Genomic DNA, 27731 nt, shown 5'->3' with positions numbered 1-27731 from the left:
TAGAGCCTGATGCACGAGTATGATATGCCTCGTCTCTTTCTTACAGTGATTGGCGATTGTACATACGTTGTACTCACCTCGTTGCACCCCGCCATTCGGCTCCCAGCTTTTCCGCGCAGTTTCCGCGACCGTGCGTCCACTGCAGATCCCGAGAACCATCAGATGCATAAGACACTCGTGGGAGCACACGACACTTAGCGAACGCAAGCTCGATGAATTTCGAAAGGCGTAAATAAATGCAAATTCCGCGACCACCCGTTGCCGTCAATATCGCGGACTGAAAATATTTACGATAACATATAGAGTACAGCGTAACATAAACACGATTATAGAACGTATGATCGATAGAGCCTGCGTGCATGTGATATATGCCTCGTTTCTTTCTTACAATGATTGACGATTGTATGTATATATACTCACCTCGTTGCACACCGTACGTCATTCCGCTCTCGGCTTTTCCGCGCAGCTTCCGCGACCGTGCGTCCACTGATCCCGAGAACTTAAGATGCATAAAACACCCGCGACGCAAACGCGACGAATTCCGAGAGGCGTAAATAGACAAAATCCCGCTTCTCCGCGCGCGACCACCCGCTACGGCCATTATCGCGGAACGCAAAGTATATTCGCAGCAGCGTCCGTGCCCTTGCAGTTTAGGACCCCGGAAAGTTCGGTCAGTTTTGCAACAGCGTCCGTGCTTTAACTGTTTAGGACCCCGGAAAGTTGGTCAGTTTTGTAAGCCGCGCGCGCGAATGGAACGAAAACTTTTCGACGAGGCGACACGTCGTGCGCAACAAGCGCATCGCAAATATTATTGAAGCGTTGTCTGATGCTGATTAAACATTTTTGTACGACGTCGAGTAAATATTTATAAAATGACGCGCGCGACGGGCGCGCGCCTTTGGACGCGCGTTTGAACGAATCACGTGACCCTGTCGTCCGCGCCGGGAGCCGGGACCCGAGATTGTTTTGATCGTTTATTCGCGATGAGATTGCTTTGACAGGTCGAAACGTTCGCGCGAGTAGTTACCGTACGGTGAGCAGGTAGATACGAATGGTAGTAAAAGAAGATTCCGTAGTCCATTTTGGAGAGGAAGAGGGGGTGAGCCCGGTGAGCTAGTACGAGGTTAGGACAGAGCAACCGGCGGGAAGGTCAGGGAAGAAGGTGTCGCATGTGTACATCCAGCGAGGCTGTTTACGTTGCACAGGTGTCGAGTAATGATCGCGATCTGCGTTATCTTTGCTGCGATAGGATTATTTGTATGCGCGCTGCTTAAAGCCAGACTCGACGAGTGGCTCGAAGATTCAAGGTACCAACGTGTCACGAGCGTTTTGTAGGTTAGCTTTGCGATCCAAGCGTGGCGACGTGAACCTGCCTTGACAGAGAGCAACGCCTACCTTAATTCTCCAAGCTATTCGTTGATCTCAGCTTTGAGTTCCGTCGCAGAGATTTAACGTTTCGAAAGCTTTCCGTATTGCTAGATATTATGCTTCAAAGTTTCACGTGTTTATTCATTGTCTTTGTATTCTTTTAGCATGAGGAGGTTGTCTTTGAAGCGAAGCGGCTACTGCAACCAAGCACACGGCACGCTTGACGATCCGGTAGAAATATCGGATGACGAAGGCTTCGATTCGCTGAATATAGAGGAAAATACAAAGGCGTGCATGAATGTAACAAGTCGTGAAGCAGCTAACGTTTCGAATAGTGTGATAGATGCTTCCAAATGTAATTCAAAGCATGATATATCAGACGATTTAGGTGGTGAGGAAGATGTTACGATGGCTAATGCTGTTTCCGACAATATTCTTAAAAGCCAGTCAATGTTTAATTGGAATAAGTCAATCTTCGCTACTGATATACGACATCAAAATGTATTTCCTGAGAGCAGTGGCACGAGAAACGCGATGCCTGTAGAGATACCTAACAAGAGACAAAAACCAATGGAAGATTTAAAAAGCTTTGACGACTCAAGCTGTAGTGAAGATGAGATCGTATACTTGAGCTCTAAGAAAGATGATTCACCGCCTCAAGTTAGAATACAGCATGAAAGAATGATAGCTGGAGTCAAAGTTAAGTTTCCTGTCAAACCATATCCATGTCAGATGGCAGTAATGAATAGTGTAAGTACTATGATTGTGTGATTAAATCAATGTCGTTGCTCTTTCATCATAGTTTTATTACGTTATTAATTATGTTGAAAATTATGTCTGCAGCTCATTGTAGGATGTACTAAGGAGGAGAATTGTCTCTTGGAAAGCCCTACTGGCAGTGGTAAGACTCTGGCGCTTCTCTGTGGAGCTCTGGCATGGCAAGAGCAGTTTAGTGGTGAGTGTTTATAACACGTTTGTTGTTACGCGCATATTAAATGCGTAACAATTTAAGTTGCAATAATGGTTAGTTAAATGTGTAACTATTTTCGACGATTATCTAATCTTTTCAACGATTATTGCGTTTCATGATTAAACGATTATAAAATCCGGAATTCTCAATTGGTTCACGCATCAAATTATGTTAAAAATCCGCGTGTACGCTTTCGAGAGTTGAATAATGCGTGTTCTCGCGCGATTCGTCATACGATATTCATTAATTTCCTACCGATCGTGTTCGCGCAGCGTTTTTCGCAACCGCGATTATGTCTGTCCTTAAGATTTATTTAGTAGAGTTTCGCGAAAATCTCGTTTTGTCGTCGTGCGACGTCTCGTGATGGCTGGTCGTTAACGTCAACCGTTCCAGCGACTTTTGTCTCGCTATAACACACGCACGCACGCCCGCAATTACTCTCGTTGGATTTTTAACTGTCGTGCGAATTTTGGAAATTAGAGAGATCGAGCCGTCACCCATCGCGCTTGTCTCTCCTTCGTCTCGCGGTAGAGCCTCGGTCTTATTAAAGTTTTCCAAAGTTTCGTCGACGTTTTACTTATCTCGTCAGACTTTAAAAAGTTTTCCGGATAATTTCTCAACGCGTGTCACGCATTTCTCGACGCGACGTCATGCAATTTGTCGCTTTCGACGGATCGTCAGCTCGTTAATTTTTATTTCATATCAATATAATTATTACAACTTTTTTTTTTAATGTATAAAGAATCGATTTTTTTTTTAAATTCTATGTACTTTATAAATAAATTTGCGTGCAGGCATGACATGTATCGAAAGAACATTCTTGCTTTAAACGGCAGATTTATCCATCGACATTTAACTCGTTAATACGGGTCGAAATTAAATATTGCTTTGCAAACGTTAATTTATGTGATTTTTTTTTTTCAACGAAAGGACATAAAAATCAATCGCGGATCGTAAATATTGCGCGATCAATTCTCACGTATAAACGCCGCGTTGCGCCGAATGGGCGAGCATATCTAACTGCAGGTGAAAAGGAGACGCGGACTCTCGTTTCCTCGCCGAGAAAGCCACTCCGATCGTTAGCGGTTTCTTGGCTATATGATATTAATTTAAATTACTCAACCGTTTATGTGCGCCGGCCGGTAATAAGTTTGACGATCACGGAGTCGCCAGTAATTTCGAGCCCTGCACGCGTGCATGCAGCTAATTGTTCGCGATCCGTGCAATTTCTAAACAATTAGATTTGCCTTCGCCAATGCGCGGTGTCCCGTACCGTCCTCGGTCGTACCAGCCTACGAAAAACAGCGGGATGGCTGGGCCATAATCACATTTCGTTAGTATAATGCGACGAGAATGTAATTTCGTTCAATGTCGAGCGTCCAACCGCCGTTTTCATATACATATTATTTATCTGTAGCGATATAAGATACACATCAGTATTCTATCTGTAGCGATAAGATATTGGCATCTATACGTTCTTAACAAATGCTGCCAATGATACGATCTGCACAGCATTGTACACGTAATTCTATAACATTATAATGTTTTTTTTTGTAAAAAATTGTCTGACGTGGCGAAAGTGACATCGTAGTTTCATTCAACTTTTGATATTAATTATTATGTACGTTACTTGAGGTTGACGGTCCTCGTTTGACACGATTCAACGAAATCGTTTACTGTTTCGCTGAGGCGCTAGTTTTCTTGATCTTAAGATTGTCTTATCTAGAGTCAATCGTTGTTCGCAATGCAAGATCTATTACCTATTAACGATCGATGACACTGCCTATCTCGTCAGAAAGTTTGACGACGAAGACACATTTTCGGGGCTATAGTTTATAGTCTTCGGAGTTTTCTCTGAGAAAGCAACTAAATTAACCAGAATCGTCCATAAACTCAATGGTTCGTACAACGCTTAATGTGACATATTGTTCCTCATGGCGAATGTCAACCGATCGAAGGACAATTGCGATTTGTGAAGTAAAATCTACTTTTCAAATTTAAATAACTTATTCGTTTATTTTTGGATTGAGATGATATTTTTCTGATTTGATTTTAACGAAACATTCTTTGTCTTCGTATTACGCGATTGGATTCTCTGAAAGATATGTTAAATTTACCTATATATTCTGATGCCGAACTATCGTTTTGAGTAATTATAACATCGCATCGGCCGAAGTGCGTATCGCGACAATGATGCTGGAACGTCGCGAAATATTCGACGATTGCGTGCCATTTCGAGCTGCACGAACGGCGTATTAAATGTTCTGCGATGTTAACGTCAAATTTGCGTGAGTAATGTCAGGTCCGCGAGAACGACATAAAGATGGACAGGACGTCTCCAGGAATACACCGGAAGGCCAGCACGAACCGTCGTCGCCTTCCGGAATTATGCGGACGCGTCCCCTCCCGAGTCTCATTCTCCGTGACATATCGCGTCACAAATCGAAAATTACTAAGCACGCGAACGTTCTTTTTTTTTCGTTCTTACGAAGAAACGAATCAAAGCAGTTCCAGTATTCAAGATTCCCTCGTTGAATATATCATCACTTTTTAATGTCATTGAACAACGTTACGTATTATGCAGTGCAATAGCGACGTAGAATTGAAATTGACTTATTTTACTATGATAAGTAGCAAATAGATATAAATATACATATATGATTAATTGCCGACAGAAAGAACAAAGTAGAAAGTATAAGTTTCTACTTTATTTTGTGTGCCCTTGTTATTTTTTACTTACTTTTTTTACAAGGTTATAAGAATTTAAATCCATAATTTCTATATTTTTAAAAGGCCACGTTTGAGCAAAAGAATCGCACTTATACACGTTACGCTAAATGAAATATGTTCTTGACGAAATATCAAGGCAATTATCTGTTATTTACGATCCGTTCTTCGATGCGCATCCCTAATTAGGCAAATCAGGATGGAACGACTCGATGGGAATTAGTCATGATACCCCCGATTTTCGTATGTGTGTAGCCAGGGATATACGTGCGTAGGTGTGCCGCTTTGCACGACATCCTGCTTTTCCCAGTTATAATTTGCTTTATGCTTTAAACCTGGCGCTGTCACGCTCTGCCGGAGGTCGAGTGGTACTGCTAGCCGCCAAACTGTAAACTTAGCTCGTTGGAGAGCCGCATAAATTAGGTCCTCGAAAGGGAATAGAGAATTTTCTAGCGTCGCGGTTTAATCGATACCGCCGTTGCCCCGTCGACTCACCGTCGAGACTTGTTACGACATTTAGCTCGCTTTCAAAAAATGCAATTAATCCACTTGACGTAAGCAAAATCGTATAAACCGCGGCGTGACAGTGAAATATTTCATTTCTAAGCTTGGGAAAAGGGACAATCGCGTACACGGATCTCAGATGTATTCCACTGCAAGAGAGAGAGGTGTTGATAGAAGGAAAATGCGAAACTTGAGGAGTCGGCCCGCCGCAGCCACTTTGTTTGGTGAGCCGCATGCGACTCGTAAGCCGCATGTTTTACGTGCCAGCCATAGCGCCCGATTAGCTTGACGTAACATTTACCGGAGAATTCGAAAAACTTAAATCGTTCGTAGAACGGAGGGAGCGTGATGCGCCGCGTCGGTAGGGGGGGAGGGACATCGAGAGGGTTGGACGAATAAATTTCGAAAGTTTATCGCGGAATCGCATGCCGGCTAATGTCACTTTATTACCAGTAGAAGACGACGGCGACGTGGAGACAGGCTCGTCTCTGTCCGGGGGACGAGGTTCGGGGAGGAGGGGCCGCGCGCGGGAAGGATAAGTTCGAAATAACCGGCAGCGACGAGACTCATTGTGCGGCAGGAAACTTGGGAAGTTATAATAATTATCGGCGAACGCGGAATTATATATTGTGTCCCCGTGGCAGCATGTCGTCGTTGTCGTCGTCGTCATCGTGTCATCGCCGTCGTCGTCGCCGCGAATTGTCTTTGCGCCTGAGCATGCAACGGAATATGCAGCGCTACATGCCCTGTGACGTCCTGGCATTAATAATGCGCCGGGGATCCGCCTTTTATGCCGAAGGTACCAACCGTGGTACCATCGCCGAGGACTCTTCCCAGAAGGAGCTGGCCGATCGTGCCGTTTCGCTCTTGCACGACCCGCGTTCTCGCGTTCTCTTCTGGGTGGCTTTTAAGGGGAGCAACTGTCGCGAGATTTCGTATCGGTTTGATATAAATTTTGCTTAATTACATAATCACCATAAACACTTAAATTATATTATATATACATTTTACCGTAATCAACAATAACGATAAATGGCCGTAGAAGCAATTTTTATTGCGATCTAAAATTATTTATAGTAAGTCCTTTTTGGGGTGAAACGTAGTGACGCCGCCTCGTATGAGAAGAAAAATTTGAATTTGATTCTGAAATCGAGTGTCGAAACTCCTTACTGCTCCTTACCGTTCATTCTTTTATACGTTTCTTCTCGCGACTCGCGAGATATGCGAGAGAAGAAAAGGGGAATGGAAAGGGAAAGATAGAAACCTGGAACGGTAGTCCTGGAATGGTGCAGGGCTACCCGCAGAGCACGCTACTTGCTGTGGCAGCTTCGCGAGCAAAAGACAAAGGAGGGCCCACGCTTTCATCCGTGCCGACATTAAGGTACCTCTACTGTATATGCCCTTTCGGGACACAATAAGGTCCGCATGCGGGTCCAACGGATCTCACGTCTCCTGTGTACACGTATACCCTTCTCACAATGAGACTCTCTCACTCCCTCCCCTGCCCCCGCGCCTTTTTTTTCTCTCCCTTCGCTGGGAGTCCTTTTCCTTCGAACGGCGGCTATGCACTTCGGCCCCGAATTCCAGGGTAAAGGATTATCGAAGCGCCAACGCGCGCCGCTAAGATACTCGACAAGTCGTAAAACATTCGGCGCGTTATCCGCGAGCGATAATAAACCCGCGGCGTTCGGCGAAATTGATTCCGCGACTAATGAGTCTCGGTTATTTACGAACCATCGCGATGACTGTTCGGTGGAGAAGAACTGGTACGAAAGGATACTGTGTTTTACCCTTCTTTTTTCTGTGAGAAAGAAGTCTGTCGCATCGTTTGATTTCTCGATCAGTGCTTGAAACTTTAAAACTTCAAACAAATTACGAAAAATCCTGACACGATATGAAAGTGTTGTCTCGTATATGTGCACCTAGGATTGACCTCGGAAAAATGTAGCTGCCGAGCGATAATAGGATGTCGGGGAGCCCTCGCGAGAGCGAAAGGTCCGCGGACAGGTCTCGTCGGTTCGGACGGTCCCCGGGTATAAGCGAATAAGATAAGGGACCCCCCGAACGAATACGGCGTGCGCCGCCGCACCGGTTTCTAACCAGTCCTGAACCTCTCTCTCGGGTGGTCCGCGGCATCCCTCTACCCCTCTGCGCTCCTTCTTTTATATTGACCCCCTTTCTTCCTTCTCTTGCGCCGTCTCTTCTGTATCCCGCTTCTGCCGCGGTTCGTTCCGCGACGGCGTTCCCGGTTGCTTCCGGTTACATCTCACGATTCTACGCAGCTGCCGATCGACTTTAGAAAATTGCGCGAATATCATTATCGATCCCAATGATAAAATAGTATCGCAAAATACTTAAATTAGCTACAGAAAATTAATTTAGGAAAAAAGGGGTATAATGTAGATGATATATATATATCATATAATATTTAAATAAATGAAATAAATTACGAAGAAGGTTTAAACAACTTTCGAGTTTAAATTCGGTAGCGATGAGTTCGCGATCGAATAGCCACGATTGCACGGTCGCTTGATCGGCGCGGTCGGTCGATAGAAGCCACGACGATCCACCTCCTTCCGAGAAAGGATCCGCGATTCAAAAAGCGCCGCCCTTATGCGAATTCCAAACGACCCGCGATCTTACATAATTCCACATGCTCGGCAAGACCGCCCGACGTCCTGGAATCGTCCCTTTCAGAATTTCCAGGATTCCGCTAACTATTCCGGATATTCCAACTGCAGAATGGGACAATCTGAGTCTTCTCGGCTTTCAGAATTTCATCCGCTTATTCAATTTTCTGATGTGCAAATCGGACGGGCTGGGAAAAACATTTCTTAATTCGTCTCGTTGGTATATTGCCTTATATTTGTTTTTTTTTCTTTTTTTACGTATTTAATAATAACCTGATTTTTTTTTAAATAGTTCTTGCGATCTATAATTTTCCATGCTTTGGACTCTTAAGGCCTCACTAAGCATGTTACACTTTATTCGTGTATTATTGTTACAAATATTTAACGCAAACCGGATATTTTTTAGACTTTTTTTTAATGTTAACAGATATCGAAAAAACGCGAAATTAAAACTACATTGGTCTCTTAACGCCGAGATAATTTAAAGCGAGCGTGAACTCGCGAAACACGTTCGTTCGACGAATTCGGCCGCGCATTCCCTAATGTAATTCACGTGGAATCGATCGTGTAGAACTTCGGTATGGGCGCTTTTCGTTCGGGCGGAAATGTTTCTCGCAGGTATAAATCGCGGGCGCCGGGCGCCTCCGGGCGTGTCGGGAATCGTCCGCCACCGTTTCGCCAATCGACGCCAACATACTTGTCGTCGTCTCCTAAAATAATGTCTGGTCGATTTAATTTTTTTTTTCGTTTGCAACGCAAACACACGCATACATGTAAGCGATTTGAGTAAAATTAATAAATATTAATAAAATGCAACACAAAAATGATAATTGATCAACCGTGCATTTTGAGTCGACATTAATTCCGTAGAAATTTTATAACGTGTCTCTCTTTGTTATCAGGAAAGAAATCTACTTTATGTTCAGTATTGTATATCGGAATGCTCCATGTTTATTTTATCTGTTTGAGCCTTGTATTAAAATAAGAGCGGACCACTATCGGCAATATATATATACCTACAATTTCGATATCCGACAACATCCATCGCGGGTTCTTTCATTATCGATACTTCCCTCCCCTCGTCGCGTAAACACATATTTACGCGGAAAGAGAGAATGCGGCAGTAGAATGAAATGTAGGGATGAGACATGGAAAGGAAAGTACACTCGCGAGCGCTTAGTTAAGTGCAGAAACTTCTCCCGCGCATTCTGCATCGCCGTGCACTTCTCTAGCCTGGGTATACAAATTTATAGCGTGCATACGCACAATATGCGCGCACACGGCGTTAAACAAAAGCCGCCTGTGTGTGCGCGCGCGCGCGCGCGCGTGTGCCGATCATGAATATGTATGGGTCTTTTTGCGGAAGATACGTGCGTGTCCTTTTTGCCCCCGCGCGAGACTCGTGTGTGCGTGCGAGATCAAAGGATGCCGCCCATCTCCCGTTCTCTCTTCATCCCCTTTTGTCGCACACACACATGCATTTTCCCTCCCTTTTTTCTTTCTCTGGCTCTCTCTCTCTCTCTCTCTCTCTCTCTCTCTCTCTCTCTCTCTCTCTCTCTCTCTCTCTCTCTTACTTCTCTTTATTCCTGCATACGTAGATTGTAGACCGTGTCCTCCGTCTCTCGTACTCCATCGCCTTCTTTCTTCTTTACGGCGACTGTGCGTAACGTTTATCAGCGAATGCGACAGTATAAATCTCCGCCGCTGTATATTGAAACGTATTTTTCGGAATGTTACGCGCGATACGATTCTGCGGTAGAACACCACCGTCCAGTTCGTGAACGTAATGTTAATAAATAAATACTTTCGTATATAGTAAATAAATACGGGGCAAAAAAAAAAACATTTTGTTCAGAAATTTTTTATCTACGTTTTCGGATCTGCTTTACGAGAGGACTGAACTTTTCATCTAAATAGAAATTTCCATGTCGAGTGCAAAGTTGCAAAATTATCGTTCGCGATGTATAGAAATGTTGCGTGCACTTTGTATAATTTTTGCTAAGCTAAATATGCGGAGAGTTACGAACTTCCAGCCGCGCAGGGAATATTTTCGTTCGGCGTTAACCAACATCCGCGCGCTACATGACTCTCGGAAAAATTGAATCAACTAACTCTCAACGTTAATATCGCGGCAATTCCGGTTCGCACGGTCTTCGCTCGCGCGTCGGGGCGATTTTTTTTTTTGTCAACGGCGCGCCAACCGACGCGTAAAATCGCATATGAACGAGGTGAGAGTATTCCCGGCCGAGCGTTTAGGCAAAAAGGTCGGATTTATTGAAGCCTGAAGCGGAAGTCCGAAGGCGGTGTTCGGATCGGCCGCCGCCGCGCCGCGGCTTAAACGAGAGTGCCGAGTACCGAGAAGGCATTCAGCCAATAACGCGCCTACAGCGCAAAGAATTCCTCGTTGCGCGCGCGTCAGCGGGCCGGGAAGGAAGTGAATGCTAATTAATGACTCTTAATTCTCTTAATTGGTCGTTACAAACGCCGCGCCGATCGCGGCGGTCGTCCGCGCGGCGTACAACACTGGGCCCGTAGCTACTTCTCGATTGTTGTAGACTCCCTCGGAATAATCGAGCCTCTGTTTCCCACAGCGGGCGTCTTTGCGAGCATATATTTCTCTCACTCTCTCTTTGCCAAGTAAACTCAACCCATCCGGTATGCGATTAATTGCGAAAAAAAGAGGCGACAATCTCCAATTGGTATATCGGCGAGAAGAGCGATGGACTTCGTGGCTCCATCTGCGAACGAATGCCGGAAATGTCTGTGGCACGAGCTAGCTGAGACGCGAACCCGGCATACCGGGTGGGATGCGAAGAAAGGGGTGGAAAGAGTAACCATATAATAGAAGAAAAATTATTTTTTGTCATTGAAAATTTCTAGATGATATTTATTTATTAATGATTATTGTTGATTTGTTTGTTACATTTTTTATTTTCAGTAAATTACGCAAAAAAATGCGTAACACGTTGACTGCCAAGATTATATTTGGGAAAAGGGTTCCTGACATTAATTTGAGTTATGCATGGTAAATTATTCAAAACCTAAAATAAATTTATATAAAAATAATAAATATCAGTATTAGTAGACGTGTTAATGAATGTGCAATAAGACAATAATGACAATAAATAAGTCCGATAATAAGATAATGGGCCAAATCGCAAGTTAATTGGCAGTCAACGTGTTAATGAAAAGTTAAAAACTCGCAGTTTGTTATTTCTTCTTATCTACAAATTTATTATACAGGGTGTTTCATAAGTGAAAATTCCAGGAAGTGATTCTTTGGATGATTTAAAAAAAAAGTTTCTATGAACATGGGACCGGAAATGCTTTCCTACAGAGTTATAGGCATTCAAAATTGAAGAAAAATAAGTTTTTTTCTTAAGTGATGTCAACAAATCCAGGAAATGATTCCTTGAATAATTTTAAAGAAAAAAGTTTCTATGAACAAGGGTCCGGAAATGCTTCCCTGCAGAGTTATAGGCCTTCAAAGTTAAAGAAAGATAAAACTTTGAAGGGCCATACTCTGCATGAAAGTATTTCCAGACCATGTTCATAGGAATTTTTTCTTTTTTAAATTGTCCAGGGAATCACTTCTTGGAGTTTTCGACATTACTCAGGAAACACCCTGTATACTAAGAAACGCAGTGACGAAGCGAAATCTATTCGTAGTCTCCTTATTAGACAGCATAATGAATATCACTTATGCTTGAATGACAATGCTTCTCTGTTTTCTCTCTTGTATTTATTCTATCTTTACATTTTCTTCCACTTGTCGCAGAATTCATTAACTGCCGCCGCGTCTTTAAACACTTCTGTCGTTCTTCATTATTCATCGGTGATGATATTCATCATCAAAGAGACCTCTTACTCGTCAAAGAGTTTCATTCTGTAATTCTACATATCGAAGCGCAATATTTGCACGCATTTCTATATTGCATGAGGCAAACAGGAATACGTTTTCTTGATTACACTCATGTAAAATCCATTATGGATTAAGTCAGATATTAAGAAACATGAAATGCATGTATAATAATTACAGAATCTTCCTGTGAAATGATATATGTATAATTTAATAATCGCTTTTATTACATAAATTTAATCGTGAACAGTTTTTAGAAAAAACAGATCTTACTTATAACAAATAGGGAAAACTTGTGAAGTTATTCTGAGCAGTTTAAAACATTTAAAATTGAAAAAATTGTCCTTATATATATATTTATATTCAAACCATGCGACGGTCAGAGAAATTTTAAAAAATAGAAAAAGATGAAACAGCAACGACAAGGTCCACATTGCGCGGAGCTCTGATACCAACGGTTCATTCGTTATACGACGGAAACGTTCATAATGTAACGCCGTGGATGGAAACGTAAAGATGAGACAAGGGGCCGAAGTGACTTCTCATCGTGGGCGGGTGTAATGCGACCCTTACTGAAGGAGATATCAGGACGATGACGATGACGACGACGTCGACAATGCGAAATTAAAAATGCGCCTGGAAGCGACCGGGTATATACGAAAGGAGGTGAGAGTGGAATGAAGCGGGCTTGGATTTCCGTGCCCGAGCTTCCATTCGCGGGCCCGCGATATTCTCGACGATGCCGACGAGGAAAACAATGCCGGGAATCTGCGTCAATGTGCTCTTCAGCGGCATTTCATCGACGACGACGACGACGATGACAACGATGAGGACTTCCTTGTGACGCTTATGCTGTTCCCCCTTGTCTGTCGCTTCCCCCCATTAAATTGATACCGTTTACCGCGTTGGCGCATTCATCGAATTCTTATCGAGTCAAATTCTTATCAAATTTTTAATTATTAATTTTTTCATGAAGATGCAAAGGCTGATATGGATTTTAGAAGATTTGAAATAGTTTATTTGAAACATTGATGTCTGATCTATAGATGGAAGTAATTAATTTAATTTACTATATTTTCCGAATAGTTACAAATGTCGCTATTAAAGAAAATATCGTCAGATATACATATGTTTTTAAATACCTAGAGAATTAAAAGTATATAAAATATACTCTTGAAAATGTATGCGCGCGTGAAAAACAAGTTTAATTTCAAGATTTTCGAGCGCGATGATGTTCGTGGGTTAACGATTTCAACAATTACTAGTCAAGACAAGATATAACAAGAATATGATAAATACGATAAAAAACGACCCAATTATGACGATTTTTTTAACGGTTGCTGCTCGGATTATCTTTCCGTCGACTTCGTCGCTTCTCGTCTCCCCTTTTCGCTCTTCGACGGTTCTTCGTTCTCTGACACTTTATGCGCGCATATTCCCTCTCTCCTGCCGCATGGAAATGTAAATCGGGTGTGTACGCATACGCATACGGTGATGCGATTCGTGTGTACCAGACGAAACCGCCCCGCGTCGCGGCTCTAATTAACCGATTCTCATTACGTGGTCGCGTTACACGAAGCTGCGTTTAATGAGACCACCAGTACGTCGTACGGCTTTCCTTCTTCCTCCCTTTCCCCTTCCCCGTTTCCCCTTCCCCTATTTTCATCCCTCTCTGCATCGGCGCATTGCTCTCTATATAGCCTCTCTCTCTCTCTCTCTCTCTCTCTCTCTCTCTCTCTCTCTCTCTTTCTCTCTCTTTCTCTCTCTCTCTTTTTCTCGCGGTCCACATCTCGTCTGGCCGGCGCGCTATGTCGCGATGAGACGATCGGTTTCCGTCGTGGGTGGTGATGGATTTTTTTAAACGAGAGAGGAAGCAGCGGACCAATGCAGGAGAGACACGCGTGCCTCCGCGAGAAGAGAATTTATCGCGAGCACCCGGTATCGATCTCGCGAGACTCGGAACGAGTCTGCTCTATCGAGACGCCAGCCGTATTATGCGCCGTCAATCGTGCAGATCGTAAGTTTTTTACAGGCCGATTTCAACGAATGTTAATACGTGCGATTGCGATCTCTAAATACGAGGGTATGCCGCGATATACAGCGTAATTATGAGCGAGTCTTTTCATTTCGCGCTTAATTTACTGTGCTAAATAATTAACGATGGCTGAATGCAATTGTGAGAGTTCCCAGAACTTTCACTGTCACAACGCGCCGCGTCGTATTTCGCGAAACAGTTTTGCCGCTTTCCCTTTCCGCTTCGCGTTTTATTCCTTCTTCAACTTTATTACTTCCTTCTTCAACTTTTATTCGATAGAGTGGGATCGTGAAGAACGATACGTAAAATTTGCAACCGTGTCTCGCGATGTAGGACACTAACAATCGATCTTGCAATTACCTCATATGACCGCACAGAGTAAAAAAAGTCATTTGTTTGATTTTATGTTTGAATGTTTAAAGTAATACAAGAAATGATCTATACACTGTAATGAGATTTTAATATGTGATAAAATTTATGCGATTTTACCTCGATTTTGAAATTGACAATTGAACATCCGGCGATTTTACTTCGAATTCGAAAATTGACAATGAAACGTCCGGCAGGAAGTAAAGTCACAATAAAAACATCGCGGTAAAGATCGAAATTAATATTTTGTAATTTTGAGATATTTCGATAACGAGTAAATTATCTCTCTATCACGGTATATCGACTGTCCGAATGTCGTGCATTCGACGAACTCCGGAACGTACGTATATCGAGCAACGTAACGCTGGATCGGCGCGCAATCGGCGATCCCGTTCACCGCCGCTCTTCGCCGACCTCCGATGGTGGAGGTCCAGGAAGAGGCTGCGCTCTCCTGACAATCGGTTTCTCGGGGACACGGCATTCGGATTCGACTTCGCGTTCTTTGTCGAGGAAGTAGACGGTCTCCATCGCACACAAAGTGCCCATGTACATTGTGCTCCTAGCCAGGAGGATTCTGAATTCCCATTGGGCGAAAACCGTCACAGGCACCACGCCCATCGGACCTTCTATAGAGGCTCACCTATACCCATGAGTCTTCGAAGAGATTCTCTCTCTCTCTTTCTCTCTCTCTCTCTCTCTCTCTCTCTCTCTCTCTCTCTCTCTCTCTCTCTCTCTCTCTCTCTCTCGTTCTTTCTCTCTGCCTTTCTGTCTTTCTGTTTCTATCTCTCTCTTTCTCTCCCTCTTCCTATCTCCTTCTTCTATCTATCTCTCCCTTTTTCTCTCTTATTCGCTCCATGTCTCTCGCCGTCCCGAAGAGACGAAGCTTCTGTGCGCTTCCGTCGATGTATACACACGTGCGTGTCGACAGAGAAACGCGTCCACGAGAGAGAATTCACGCGCACCACGGATATACATGCACGATTCGCTGCACTTCGACTCTCTTTCTCCTCACCTTTTCGTGCAGTTCGCCCTCCTCATTCGGCTTACATACTTGCTTTTGCCGCTTCACTACGATTCTACGATTTCTTATTCGCTTCTGTTTTCTGAAGGAGAGAAACAAAGATAGACGGAGAGATAGAAATGAAGAAAAAGAGGGAAAGAGAGAGAAGTAAAGTATGAAGGAAGGGGATAGTCCTCGGAAAAGAGGGTGAGTTACTTCTAACAGAGGGTACTACTCGTGTTCGCGCTACCCCCCGAGATAGACGAAGGGAAGACCAAGGAAGAGTCGACAGAGTAGAAAGCACTATTAGCGAGAGCTCTGATCTGCTTGTGCCCGGCAGATTTCTCGAAAACAATTTATTCCTTTGTCGTTTGTAATCCGGGATAAAGAATCTTCTTGAGATAACGAGGTCTCCCGCACGCACGCGCCGCTTATACACGCGCCGTGTAAAACGTGAAATATGCGAGAAACTGAATCATTAAGAATCGGCGGCTTTGAACTCGTTATAGGCCGCGCCGATGAACGCAGATGGGGAGATCAATTGAAATGCTCCTCATCTGAATATTTCGAAAGAATATTCAAGAAAATTAACTTGGAGCTGGGAGAGTACTAATGAAGGTTCATGCTGAGGCGACGAGAAGTTTGCGAATTAAAATGGAGTATAACAAAATTGTTGTATTTATTTAAAGGATGAAGAATTAATTGTTTATATAATGTAAAATCTTGTGTAGTAACAAAAAATATAATGCATAGCGTGAATATATAAAATATTATCTTATAACGAAGTATAGAAATTAGAGAAGAAATAAGAAGATATATCGCAATGAATTTAATTTTTATAGTTTGTGTGAAAATTTGATTTTTTGAAAATGATTAAACGTAGTTTTTAATATTTCGTATCATCTATAATCTAAGAAATTATACTAATTTAAAGGTACGTAACCCGTTTAAATTCTTCGCGTCTGATGATTTTATCATAGAGACAAAATAATTTTGAGAAATTTGATGGATTTTTCGAATAGCCAGGTCCTTTGAGTGTATAAAGCCGGTTCTGTAATACGTCGCAAACGATGGCAATTGCTAGTTGAAAAGTGTTAATTCTGATTGCCGATTGCCAGTTACTGTCGCCAAAAAAGTTAAAAGTTCGCCAATTCCCTTTTGACAACTGCAGTTGACAAGCGCGACGTGGAAATAACACTTTTCAACTAGCAGTTACTATCGTTTGCGACGTATTGTAGAACCGGGTTAAGAGAAAAAATAATAAAACTACTTTCTTCTTGAGACTTTAAATAACCTATTTAATTATGCTTATCACGATTTGCACAGTGATCCGTATTATTTTTTAAGAAAAATTGGTACGTATTTTCAAAGCTGCCGTAATTTGCCGTATCCTAGTCAGAGCCAAGAGTTTGAATGGGAATTGGTCGCGAACTGGGAATTAAAAGTCACCGATTGATAGTTGAGAGTTCGAAAACTGGGATACGTCCTCATATTCAATAAAGTTATCGCATTTGGATGAGAGAATTTCATAATACGTTAATATTCAATGCGCCGTTTCGTGCGCAAGTCGCATCGCAGAGCTCTCTCAATTTACTCCCGCGGGAAAAGTCACGCGCGGATTCATTTCGCCGACTTATTTCCCCGCGGGAGTCGCCTCGGGAAGTAGTCGGTAGTCTACGATCTCGATGGGAAATCTGGGCGTGCAAAAAGTCTCGCGGGGATAGATAGATACACGCGCCGGATCCTACCGCGTATGTGGAGCGCGGCAGAAGGGGGACGGCGTAAATCCGTCGACCGAACCGCCGTGTAATATCGCTTCTAATTCCTTTAATTAAATATACGCGCTGGAGAGAGATAGAGAGTCCAGGCGATCCGGTAGGGCTACACTTCACGAGTCGTAAAATCGTAATGTGGAAACGTTGAGCTCCACGCGTCCCGGAAAGGAAATAATTCAGGCACGTTCGATCGCTCAAAAAGGTCATCAAAATACGACGCGCTGGTATTTGTCAATGTTCTGTCTCTAAAAGAAGTTTTGAAGCAAATCTCAGTTGCGACGTTTTCCTTATCGTTTGAGAAAGTAAAAAGAGGCATTATTAATTTAGAGTTCTTGAGAGAGTAAAGGCTACGTTATTTTTAAAATTCCACCAAGATTAAAAACTTTAACCAATACAATTTATTATTTTATTATTACAGCTTACGATACAAAGACCTTTTTATGAATTTCTACGGAAGCGGATATTCACACAGTATATATTTTTCCGTTTTGTCCATAAAAAACTATCGCGATCTCTGGGACTTTCAAAAAGTGTGTCGTACATACAGATCGAAATCGATTCGATCGAAATCGGATCCCAAGAGAAACAAGCGAACCGGGTGGCCCCTCTCATTTCGGGGACGTTTCTCGCTACTTTTCTACGATTGAATTTCCGATTCACGTAAATCCTATCGCCGTCGTGAGATCTCTCCACCGCCGACAATACGTCGGAATAAAGAAGTCGGTAAGAGGAGCGCTCTCTCTCGCGGTTCGGTTTATCCCCGGTGATCTGGAGCGAAGGATGCTGTGCTTCACGAATTTCACGTTTCGCCCCCTTCTCGCCCCGTAGCTTCCAACTATCTTGTACGCGAAGCAGCCCCCGGGTCAGGTCCTGTTCGAGTGTTTACGCAATAGACGCTTTTGTCCATCGAGCGATGAGCATCATTGTCTGTCCATCTGTCTGTCTGTTTACCGAATAGATATCCGCGAGTGGCAGGATAGAAGACCCTGTCCTCATCCTTTTCTCTCTTCGTCTTTGCCTCGCTCTCCTCTCCCCCTCTCTCTTTCTCTCTTCCCCGTCGGCGGCCTCTCCAAGCTCGAAGATGTACTTTTGTGCCTTTATGAGAGAAGCTCGCCCGAGCCTCGTTCCCTCTTTTGTTCTTTGCCCGTTGCGGAGGTTTTCGTTTCCACGGTAAGGAGAGCGCGAGGAGGGGACGGAGGATCCTGGCAGGATTTTGCAGGACCTTTTCATCTATCTTCCTGATTCTCTCTCCCGCCTCTCCCATTCTCGCGCTTACTCTCCTCCGAAGAGGGTTTTCGATTTCTCGGGATGCAACCTTCGCTCTTGGAGAACTACCGAGACAGGTTACTCTACTGATTCTTTTTAGAAGCGACGAGGACGCGTACAAGCGGACGCCAAAATCGATCTCGAGATCCTGAATGTTGTTGAAGCCGGATCTTGTTTCTAATTGGATGGACGCACGGCTCGTCGAAGGACCCCCGTTGACGGTTGCGAGGACATCGCAAGGCGCGGTCCTCATAGAGTCTGAGTTTGAAGTACAGAAACGTAACGATGAGTGGCCGACTCAGATTCACTCATTACTTCAATTGTTCTTCTCGTGGACATAAAAAGTCTGCTTTTATATTATTCAAGATGATTTGCATGAAATATTATTGATGCGTAAACGTTTTTGCAAGTGTCTAGACCATTATTGTTCGATATTAATATTAATCGTTTATTACTACAAAGAAAGATAATACCTAAAACATCTCCCAGCATTTTATGCATATAGTATATAATTTTACAATTATAATTTATCTTTGGTATTTTGCGGATTATTATTTGCAATCGGGGAAAATAGTTGGATTGTCGATCGCGAAAATGAAAACAATTCACACCGCGGTGTTAACAATGAAAATAAATCGCATGCATTGTTTGTTTGCGAAAACCCAGTTGCCACATTTATCCGTCAACAAATTGTATTTAAACTGTCGACCGCTCGTCACGCTCGCGTCTATATTGCATGCATTTTTTCAACGCAAAGACTAAAATTTGCCTCCATTTCGACAATGGACCGAACGGGGAACCCGGTTCATTTTTTTTTTATATATAATATCGCTATTATATACATGTACATTAGAATTCTTCAGAAATATTTACTCTCGCCTGTAAATTTTTTGCGTATAATGTACATGAAATCGGTATTAAGTCTCTAAAGAGCTATTCAGGGATTTTTCTATTCTTGACCTAAAATGAAAAAGGATACGCAGTAGCAGCGCGTTTAACCCGTTCAAGAGTGAAATGTCGCTCGGGTGCCATTACGGTGGCCATATTTACCCTGATCGCCAGCCTCGCAGGGGGTCTGTATACTGGCTGTGTCCATACCCGCCACGTAAGTGGCGTACAGACACTGTCAAAAGTACATAATGTACCGCCATTTCGGTGATAGATATCCGCAGTTAGAATATATTATATAGTTAATGGATTTTGATAGCTGTCGAAATTCAAACGCTTTGCTTTATGCCAGTTTATGCATATTATTAATATCATACAACGTAACGGGATAATTTTATAAGGATTGTATTTTACCTGACGTACTCTCTCTAAACAGGTATAATTTAGCACTAAGTATATAGATAACTTGCCACAAGCCTAAATGGGAAATCCCAAATATTTCTTCAGACATAATTTCTCTCTTTTTCTCTCTCCTTAGTGAATCACATTACTTTTGCGAGTTTCAAGATTGATGTACCTGTATAAAGGAATTCACTTGAAAAATGGATTTAGTGAAATTTTAACGTAGAAACATTTTCTGTTTAATTACATTTTATTTGCTAAATATATTTTATTTAATTTATTGGGTTGATTAATCGTCCAGAACGTCGAAAGAGATGTCACTCGAATAAAAATTCCTCTTTTGCCCTCATGACGTTTCCCCTCTTTCTCATCAATTTTGAATTTCTTCTTTTTTGAAATATTATATATTATATATTTTTTTTAATTTTTTATAAAGAAGATAAACCGAAGATGAAAAACCTTTTCTTCAGGCGACTTCCGCGCTTCGGGCATGCTGGGGAAAAGGGAGAAGATGCGAGAAGTCTTCTCCTAGTTCCTATTGGAGTGGCACACGCCTAACAAGTTACTACTAACAAGCCGCGCGTTTCTTTCGCTGCTCCTTTCTCTCCATGCTTTCTTTTTCTCGAGGGTAACACAAACGAGGAAAACAAGCGGCCGTTCTTATGCCATCGCGATAATAAGGCCGCGCGTTATATCCCACGGTAGTTAGCGCAAACAGGTCGTTAATGAATGACGAAAAAGTGAATAAAAATCGTCCGAAGTGTGAGCACAATGCGATACTGCCTCGGATATTGCCGGGCGCGAATGAATTGCGACAAAGGAACTGGAATGTCGAGAGATACGTCAAAAGAGTGCATGTACTCTTCTTTATATAATATTAAAGCTTATGGAGAGATAAAATAAAAATTATTGTAGCGAAAATAATTTATAAAAAGAATAATCGCAAACCTTATACTCTCAAGCCTCAAGTTTTGTCGTCGCGTTGACGATCTTTCGTAATCAAATTGTCCCGAGATTGTCCGGAAGAGAGAACTCGAGAAGCGAATTTTCCCCGAAAGCAAAACGAGTTTTTAAAAATCCGTATCATATCGACATCGCTCGTTGTTGACAACCCTTTTTAAAACGATTAACGCATTTACGGGCTTACGTATAAACGTTTCAGCGCGTAAATTACTGGCGGAATTAATTACGTGACGCGCGCGCGCGCACGCGTTTCGTCGTAACGAATGCGTGTAATGGATTTAACGCGATGAGGCTATGGCCGAATTTGCCCCAGATGGACGCAGACCATGGTTTGAGATGGACTTCGCGTTAGGCGGGCGGACGGGCGAGCGGGGGAGATAAAGGGAGAGAGAGAGAGAGAGAGAAAGAGAGAACACAGGATAGATAAACCCAAAGCCGGGAGAATTAGTAATGCAACCAGCTGTACCATACTGCTTTACGCGCGCGTGCACGTGCCGGCTGACCAATCAAAGCCTCGCGGCACTCTATGAAGCCTATCAGATCCCTTATGTTTCCTAGAGGCTCTCTCGTTACGTGCGAGGGCGTCCGATTATGCCTGTATACCCGCGCATGTTCATGTGCACGAGCACGTGTGTGTACGTTGCATGCCATACAGGGCGTCCCATTAACTTCGTCCCTTCCCACACTCAATTGAATTTTAATGCTGGCGATTAACTGCGCGACGCCGACGGTTTATAATTTAAATACGAACAACGCAGCGTCGCCGTCGCCGCGCAGTTTGTAAGAATTAATTATAAACGGGCGAAAGTGTGTGGGTGAGCACCGGCGATAATCAATGCGCCGGTCATTTTAAACAAATTGTTACCCCGTGAAATATCGATGAGAGCCGGCCGAGCTTGAGCTTTCCCCGCGACTCGCGCGGCGATGTCCGGTCGGTGAACGACCTGTTCCGTTCTCTCCCCCCCCCCCTCCACCTCCCACTCTCCCGTGACCAATTAATATAATCCTTGTCTAATTTCAAACTGCATAATGATATCGTCATGAACCGGAGGAAGGTGCGATGTACGCGCGCAGGTTCTGGCTACCTGGCCGCGGGAGCGTTAGTGCTTACAACGTGTTTTATTCATTCTGTCTCGCCATGCGTGATTGAATTTTAATAGCCCCTATTAATTGTACAGCTTTTGCGGTCGGAATATAAATATGGCAATGTGGGTATATGCGTTTCACCGCCGGATAATAATTCATTCCGCGTGCGTGAAACAGTCAATTACCGGACGATAATCGTTACCATGATCGCGGTATAATTTGTCAGCGAGCGATGCGGCGGGTCTTCTCTGTTTTTAATTGTGTGCTATCGACATTAATATCGTATTTCGCCTATGTGATGAAAAGCGATAGTTTCACATACATACTTTAAAAACTATAATTTTTAATATAAAATACAAAACGCGTTTTTTTTTGCGATTAACGCATTTTTTGTTAACGTAATTTATAAACTGTAAATAAAAATACGAGCAAAATATATTTTGTTTCATTTATTATTACTTCTTTATTTGCTCGCATGGATTGACATAGCGCTGATATATTCGCAGCATCCTCGAAAGAATCGGTCGGTCTACGCTGATCCCTTCTAAACATCTATTTTTCGTATGTTTTTATGAGTTTTATTGCCGCCCTGGGAGTGCGGGGGCGAAATGTGCGTTGAAAGCGGTTAGACGATTGAAACCGGAGAAGCCGACGAAACGCTTGCCCACTCGCCGCCGTTGATGAACAATGCGAATTTCAAAAGGCCAACTGTCACCCCCTACGTCTGACTTCGTTCCGCAAAGGAAATCCGCTCTCGTGAACGCGCGTGCTTTTAATTTCAGCAGTTTTTTCGTTAAATTTATCGATGATGCACCTATATTCGACCGTATTATTTCGCGTCGCGTACCTCCACTGATGATTCCACATGTCATTCTTACGTTCTTACGTGCCACAACCAGATCTATCGGGCGAACGTTTTTTCAACGACGGGACGGGAACGAGACGCGTTCCCATTTATTTTCAAAACCGGACACGCGTTAAACCGCTCACTTTTGTACCGCTGATACATCTCCGGTGGTTTCTATTTTGAGGCAGAGAAGAGGATGGGAATGGTAGTGCAAATAAAATTTTTCTCGCTCACGGCGACGCAAATACTGTTAGCCGGGCCGACGTTTAAAAACGCATTCGCCGTAACTGAAAATCGAAAGCTGCGCGCTTTCAGGCGATGTATCGACAGATCCATCTTACTTCTCATGGGCGTGCCTCGCCCTGAGGGGCGACGTGTCGTTTTGCGTTTTGAAAATCAACGGAATCGCCGTCGGGCGAAGGATTAAAATCCTGCGGTGATGCGCCCAAGCTTTTGGCAACTTTAGCCGCGGGCTTGTTTGCACACCTGAACTCTTCTCTGATATAATTTAAGCGCGCCATTAATAATGGTTTTTTTTTGCTGTCGTCTATGTTTTTGTATGAGATCTTTAACATTCTCATATCTATATTTAGTGTCGCATATAGCGCTAAATACGAAGTCTCTTCTATATATATTTTTTTTTTCTTTGCCTAATATTAAGATTGTTATGAAGAAGTTCATTGTGTCGAGTTTATGCGACCGAATCGTGATTCGTAAATATTTGACAGCTTGGTGTCGAATTGTAGTATTAACTGGCCAAATGCGAACGACGAAATTTATCGAATATCGAAAAAATATATTTTCAATGCCTTGATATTTTATTGAGCAGAGATAGTCGCGGTGATTAAATAAGGATATATTGCAGAGGGAGATATATCGCACGAAAAATAAATTGGACGTTCGCCCGATAATTTACTGATGAATAAACATAACGCGGACATTAATACCGGCACCGGTCAATAATAAATAAATTGGATGCGAAACGCGGAAAATTGTAATGTATTTACGCGTCATACTTTCGCGTGGCAACCTGCGTTTATATTCGCGCTCCGAAAGTTTTTATTAACTTCCGCATACCGCGTAATGTTCCCACGGTAATTAACCCGGGACAATAATTCTCGCGGCTGCGGGAATAACCCGGTGCGATCCAGTTTCTGCTTCGTGCGAAGCTATTTGAAATCAATTTGTTAAGTTTACGCGTACGCTGAGTGAGACTGTATTAAATTCCGAAATTCATTTTTAATACTTCTATATACGAGATTACCGCACAGATATTTCGCAATTAACTATCTTTGCAAGAAATTATTTATTATTGATGTGTGTGTATATTTTTTTTCTTTCAGCCTTTTTCCTGTACAACGGAGATCTCAGATTAGACCGTTTATATATATCGCTTTTTGTGCATATCAAATATTTTTATTGTAAATTTCAAGTATGTACAAATTTCAAAGATACTGATTACATTTACGGTTCGTGATACTTTTATCATTCTTTTAGTAATATTAATTTTTTCTTCTTCCGAAGGGAACCAGAACTTTTTGGTTTATTCCAAATGTTTTATAAGTACTTCTTGACGTTTCCATCACAGTATATGACATCCATAAGATTGATCGGATTGCATTCAACGGCAGTACGAATTGATGTGGAATCGGTTGTGTAAGATAGGCGTTCGCGAACACACGAAAACGACCCGGGATAGAAACGTTGCGCATCATAACAAACAGCGTCAATGCTTTTCGAAAAGATTGCGAGTAACAAGTAAACTCGTAATTCCGTTTGTGCACGATGACATCAATTCGACGCAGCAGCCGGCATGCGGCATCCCGAGCTGGCCCGGAGCGATCGGCGGACGCACGCCCGGTTACCGGTTTGTTTTTATTGAGTAGTTACTCCCGCGGAAAAAGAGGAAGCGAATATAACTAAACGCTTCGCAAAAGTACACCCCGGGGTTTCTTTAGATCCCATCAATCGCGATCTGTCTGTTTTCTATACGCCGATACGTTCATCTCCCTTCCAGCTTCCATCAATCGTCCGTTCATCGCGATCGACTTAATGCGGTAGCTCGAAATAGCGTTTCACAAATTTTTATTTCCGTCTGTCCGCCGCTCTTGTACGCTCGCGACAAAATTCAACAGCGAACCTCTCGATTCTTATCGTGCAGAATGCACGAGAAAAGAAATTCGCGAAAGGCAAGATGGCATGCAGAACGTCATTCCATTGTTCTCGACTCTTACGCTGTCGTTTCGAGTAATTTTGGTCCTCGAGCGTGCGCCATTGTAAAAAAAAATTTGCAATTAATATATCTCCGTCGTGTGTTGGGCTCCATTCTCCGAAATCGAGTGAAGCCGTCGCGACGCCATTTTCCGCGGCGGTGCCGCGTCTGTTGAAAAAAAAAAAGTGCTCGGCAGAATCGAGGGAAGGACGAAATTTCGTAAATCGAGTTGGCCTTCCCCTGGAGGGTGTCGGTGCGTCTGTCCACCATATTGATCGTGGAGGCGGTAGATACCCTGCTTGTCTATATGTACGCGCGTGTATGTGTGCATAGGAGCGTCCTGCGTGTATGCATATGTGTATATGTATATATATATATATATATATATATATATATATATATATATATATATGAAAGAGAAAATATATATATCTCTTCTCTTTATATATATGAGCGTATATATATTATATACATATACGCGCGTATGTATATATACATGTATATCTGTTACAGGACGGTTTTAGGGGTGGTTTTCACCCTTGAAGTGGGTAGAGAGAGAGCGGGGCGGAGGGAGACGAGTGAAGGGTGCTGACGCTGGCACGAGGGTGGGCGAGAGGCGGCTTTGCCGACGGAGGGAGGGTTAGGGGGCTATCGAGCGGCGCGGGGGGAGGGGAGGTGGTAGCACAGAGGGTGGCCGGGCAAGGAGGGAGATGAGGGATTCTGGTGGCGTTGGAGCCGACACTCGCGGGTGCCGCCGTTACCATGGCTACCACCACCCTCGCTGTGAACAAGCCCTCTACGTCATATTGGCATAGTATATTCCCCGCACCATAAAGCCAAATAATCTACCGAGTGATCCAATCTGAGAGACTCCCTGTCTAACTCGCGCCCGGCCAACTGCACTTTCGCAGATATTGAACATTCGCACGTTGGTCGTGACATGTTCCCCGCTTTTGCGCTATGTTCAATGGCTGTGATGATAATCTCAAACAGACATCTTTCTTTGAATTGGTACCGAAATTAATTATAATTGAAACGGTTGGAATTATTGATGCGTTGAACAAATAATTCTCCGGGATTTTAGTTACAAGGGTATTAGGTGAAATTGTAAACTGATTTTTATGTGATGTATGCATCCATTTCATCCACCATATTGAGCCAATTTTAAAAAAATAACAATATAGAAAATGTAGTAAAATGTTTGTAAATAGAGGAATAACTGCCACATATTGAGAAGAATTTGTACAAAGTAAATCGCATATTTCGAGAATGCAATATCCTATAAAATATTGATACTTCGACCGAACCTTGCGGGAAATCCGCAACGCAACTCACGTATCAATAATATGCGATTAGCGCGTAGAAAAACACGTTAAAAAATCAAAGTTAAAAGTTTTGTGCACGGATCCGACATTCGATGGTGCTTAGAACCGATCTTTTCGAAACTCGATCCGCACACCGACCTCGGGAATCAAACCGACCAATTATGCACCTTCGGTGCGCAGACACTTCATCAAATTTTCAGCGCGATGATCCATCGCGTGGACTTAACCGTTTGACGGCGCCATATTTGCACACGGCATTCCGCGCGTCATAAAGTCGAGCGGGCCACAGAGTGATTCATTCGGGAGGGGAGGGGTGAGAAGGCTCACCCGCGGCCTCCATTTTCCGAACGGGGCGAATTCGTATACTCCGGGCCACTCTAATTGCTACTTGATCATCGACGATTACAAGTCGCTCGATGGCTGCCGGTTGCGCCCGGCGTTTCACGAGTGAGAAACAATAAATTGCATTCACAGCGTGAGATCTGCTCCGCGGCCCACGTACCGAAGTTACTTTGATCACTATCTCTCTGAAATCGGAATGCTTTGTTCGCGGTTGCACGTGTCTGCTCCAGGATATTGCTACTTGATGGTTGCGTTCGACGGCCGCCGGTCGTGCATTTTGCAGGGCGAGAACCAGCGATTCGGAAGTCAAAATACAGTACGGGAAAAAAGTTTTGGTTAACACGTGAAACAAATAAAGATACATATCTCGCTCGATGTTCGGTCAACTCGCGATGAGAATTAGAAAATCGAGCACCTGCGATATATTTCTGTAAAATTAATATTTTAACCCTATTCGCTCCAACCATGCCTTTCGTGTCCCACGAATTTCTAATAGTCGTTTGTTCCGGAAAACAAATGATCGTGGGAGAATCCCCTCCACGCCGGAAAAAAGTTATTGTGGCAGGGAACCTCAGGTAAACATTTCAAAGTTCTAGCTCATTTACTCTCGAAACGGCGAACAATCAAAATCTCGGTGGGACACGAAAGTGCATGGTTGAAGGATTACGTCAGTGTTGTGTGAAAGGTAAATGAGTATTTTTCTTCGATAAAAATGTATTTTTGTGTATAATTTAAGCGTATATTTAAAATATTTTTATCATTAAAAAAAAATTTAACATTTCACAGAGGTCTATTATGGCTCAGAGGCAGGTGGAAGAAATGGGGAGGAGCTACGATTATAAAAAAAATTAATTTTTTTACATAAAAAATATCTGTCACACTTCAAATTCGCCTTTTCTTATTCAGAAATTCTTTTTCTAGCATTATTTAAGTCCTTAAAGTCCTTCTGTACCATTTAAAAATTACTAAATTTGCGGCGACGAAATTAAGTATTCCTATTTAATTAATAATTATCTCATATTTTTTTTCTCATTTGCACTACTTTTAGCTTTAATTTGCGTTTTGGTTCATTAAGCTTCGTCAATTTGTTCGTGAGTTATGATTTTTTAAGTAAAACGAGTCGTAACGTGTGTTTGTCAACATATAATTGTTGTAAAAAAATA

At 42.9% G+C, this 27731-nt stretch overlaps 1 protein-coding gene and 1 long non-coding RNA gene across 9 annotated transcripts in view; one reads left to right on the top strand and one right to left on the bottom strand.

Annotated features, from left to right (window-relative positions):
- LOC143896803 (uncharacterized) overlaps positions 1-810 on the bottom strand; it is a 216227-nt gene extending 215417 nt beyond the window's left edge. For 4 of the 6 annotated variants that reach the window (XR_013256753.1, XR_013256749.1, XR_013256750.1 and 1 more), the window contains exons 1-2: positions 421-810; positions 78-277 (exon numbers count right to left, since the gene is read on the bottom strand). This is a non-coding gene — a long non-coding RNA (uncharacterized LOC143896803). Of the gene's footprint in view, positions 1-66; positions 278-420 lie in introns of all 6 variants that reach the window. The other 2 variants (XR_013256751.1, XR_013256752.1) reach the window with 1 other exon arrangement.
- A 148-nt stretch (positions 811-958) lies between these two features.
- The window catches only part of LOC143896798 (Fanconi anemia group J protein homolog), a 47708-nt gene continuing 20935 nt past the window's right edge, over positions 959-27731 (top strand). Inside the window, exons 1-3 of one of the 3 annotated variants that reach the window (XM_077404835.1) lie at positions 959-1307; positions 1533-2118; positions 2212-2323. In XM_077404835.1, coding sequence (XP_077260961.1) covers positions 1216-1307; positions 1533-2118; positions 2212-2323 — 790 coding nt within the window. In that variant the 5' untranslated portion in view covers positions 959-1215. The remainder of the gene's footprint in view (positions 1308-1532; positions 2119-2211; positions 2324-27731) is intronic. The other 2 variants (XM_077404836.1, XM_077404837.1) reach the window with 2 other exon arrangements.

This window comes from Temnothorax americanus, unplaced genomic scaffold (genome assembly GCF_048541705.1).
Source record: "Temnothorax americanus isolate GAGA-0224 unplaced genomic scaffold, ASM4854170v1 Scaffold2, whole genome shotgun sequence".
Lineage (NCBI taxonomy): Eukaryota > Metazoa > Arthropoda > Insecta > Hymenoptera > Formicidae > Temnothorax > Temnothorax americanus.
The sequence above is the reverse complement of the archived record's forward strand: the minus strand, read 5'-3'. Positions and strand labels throughout refer to the sequence as shown.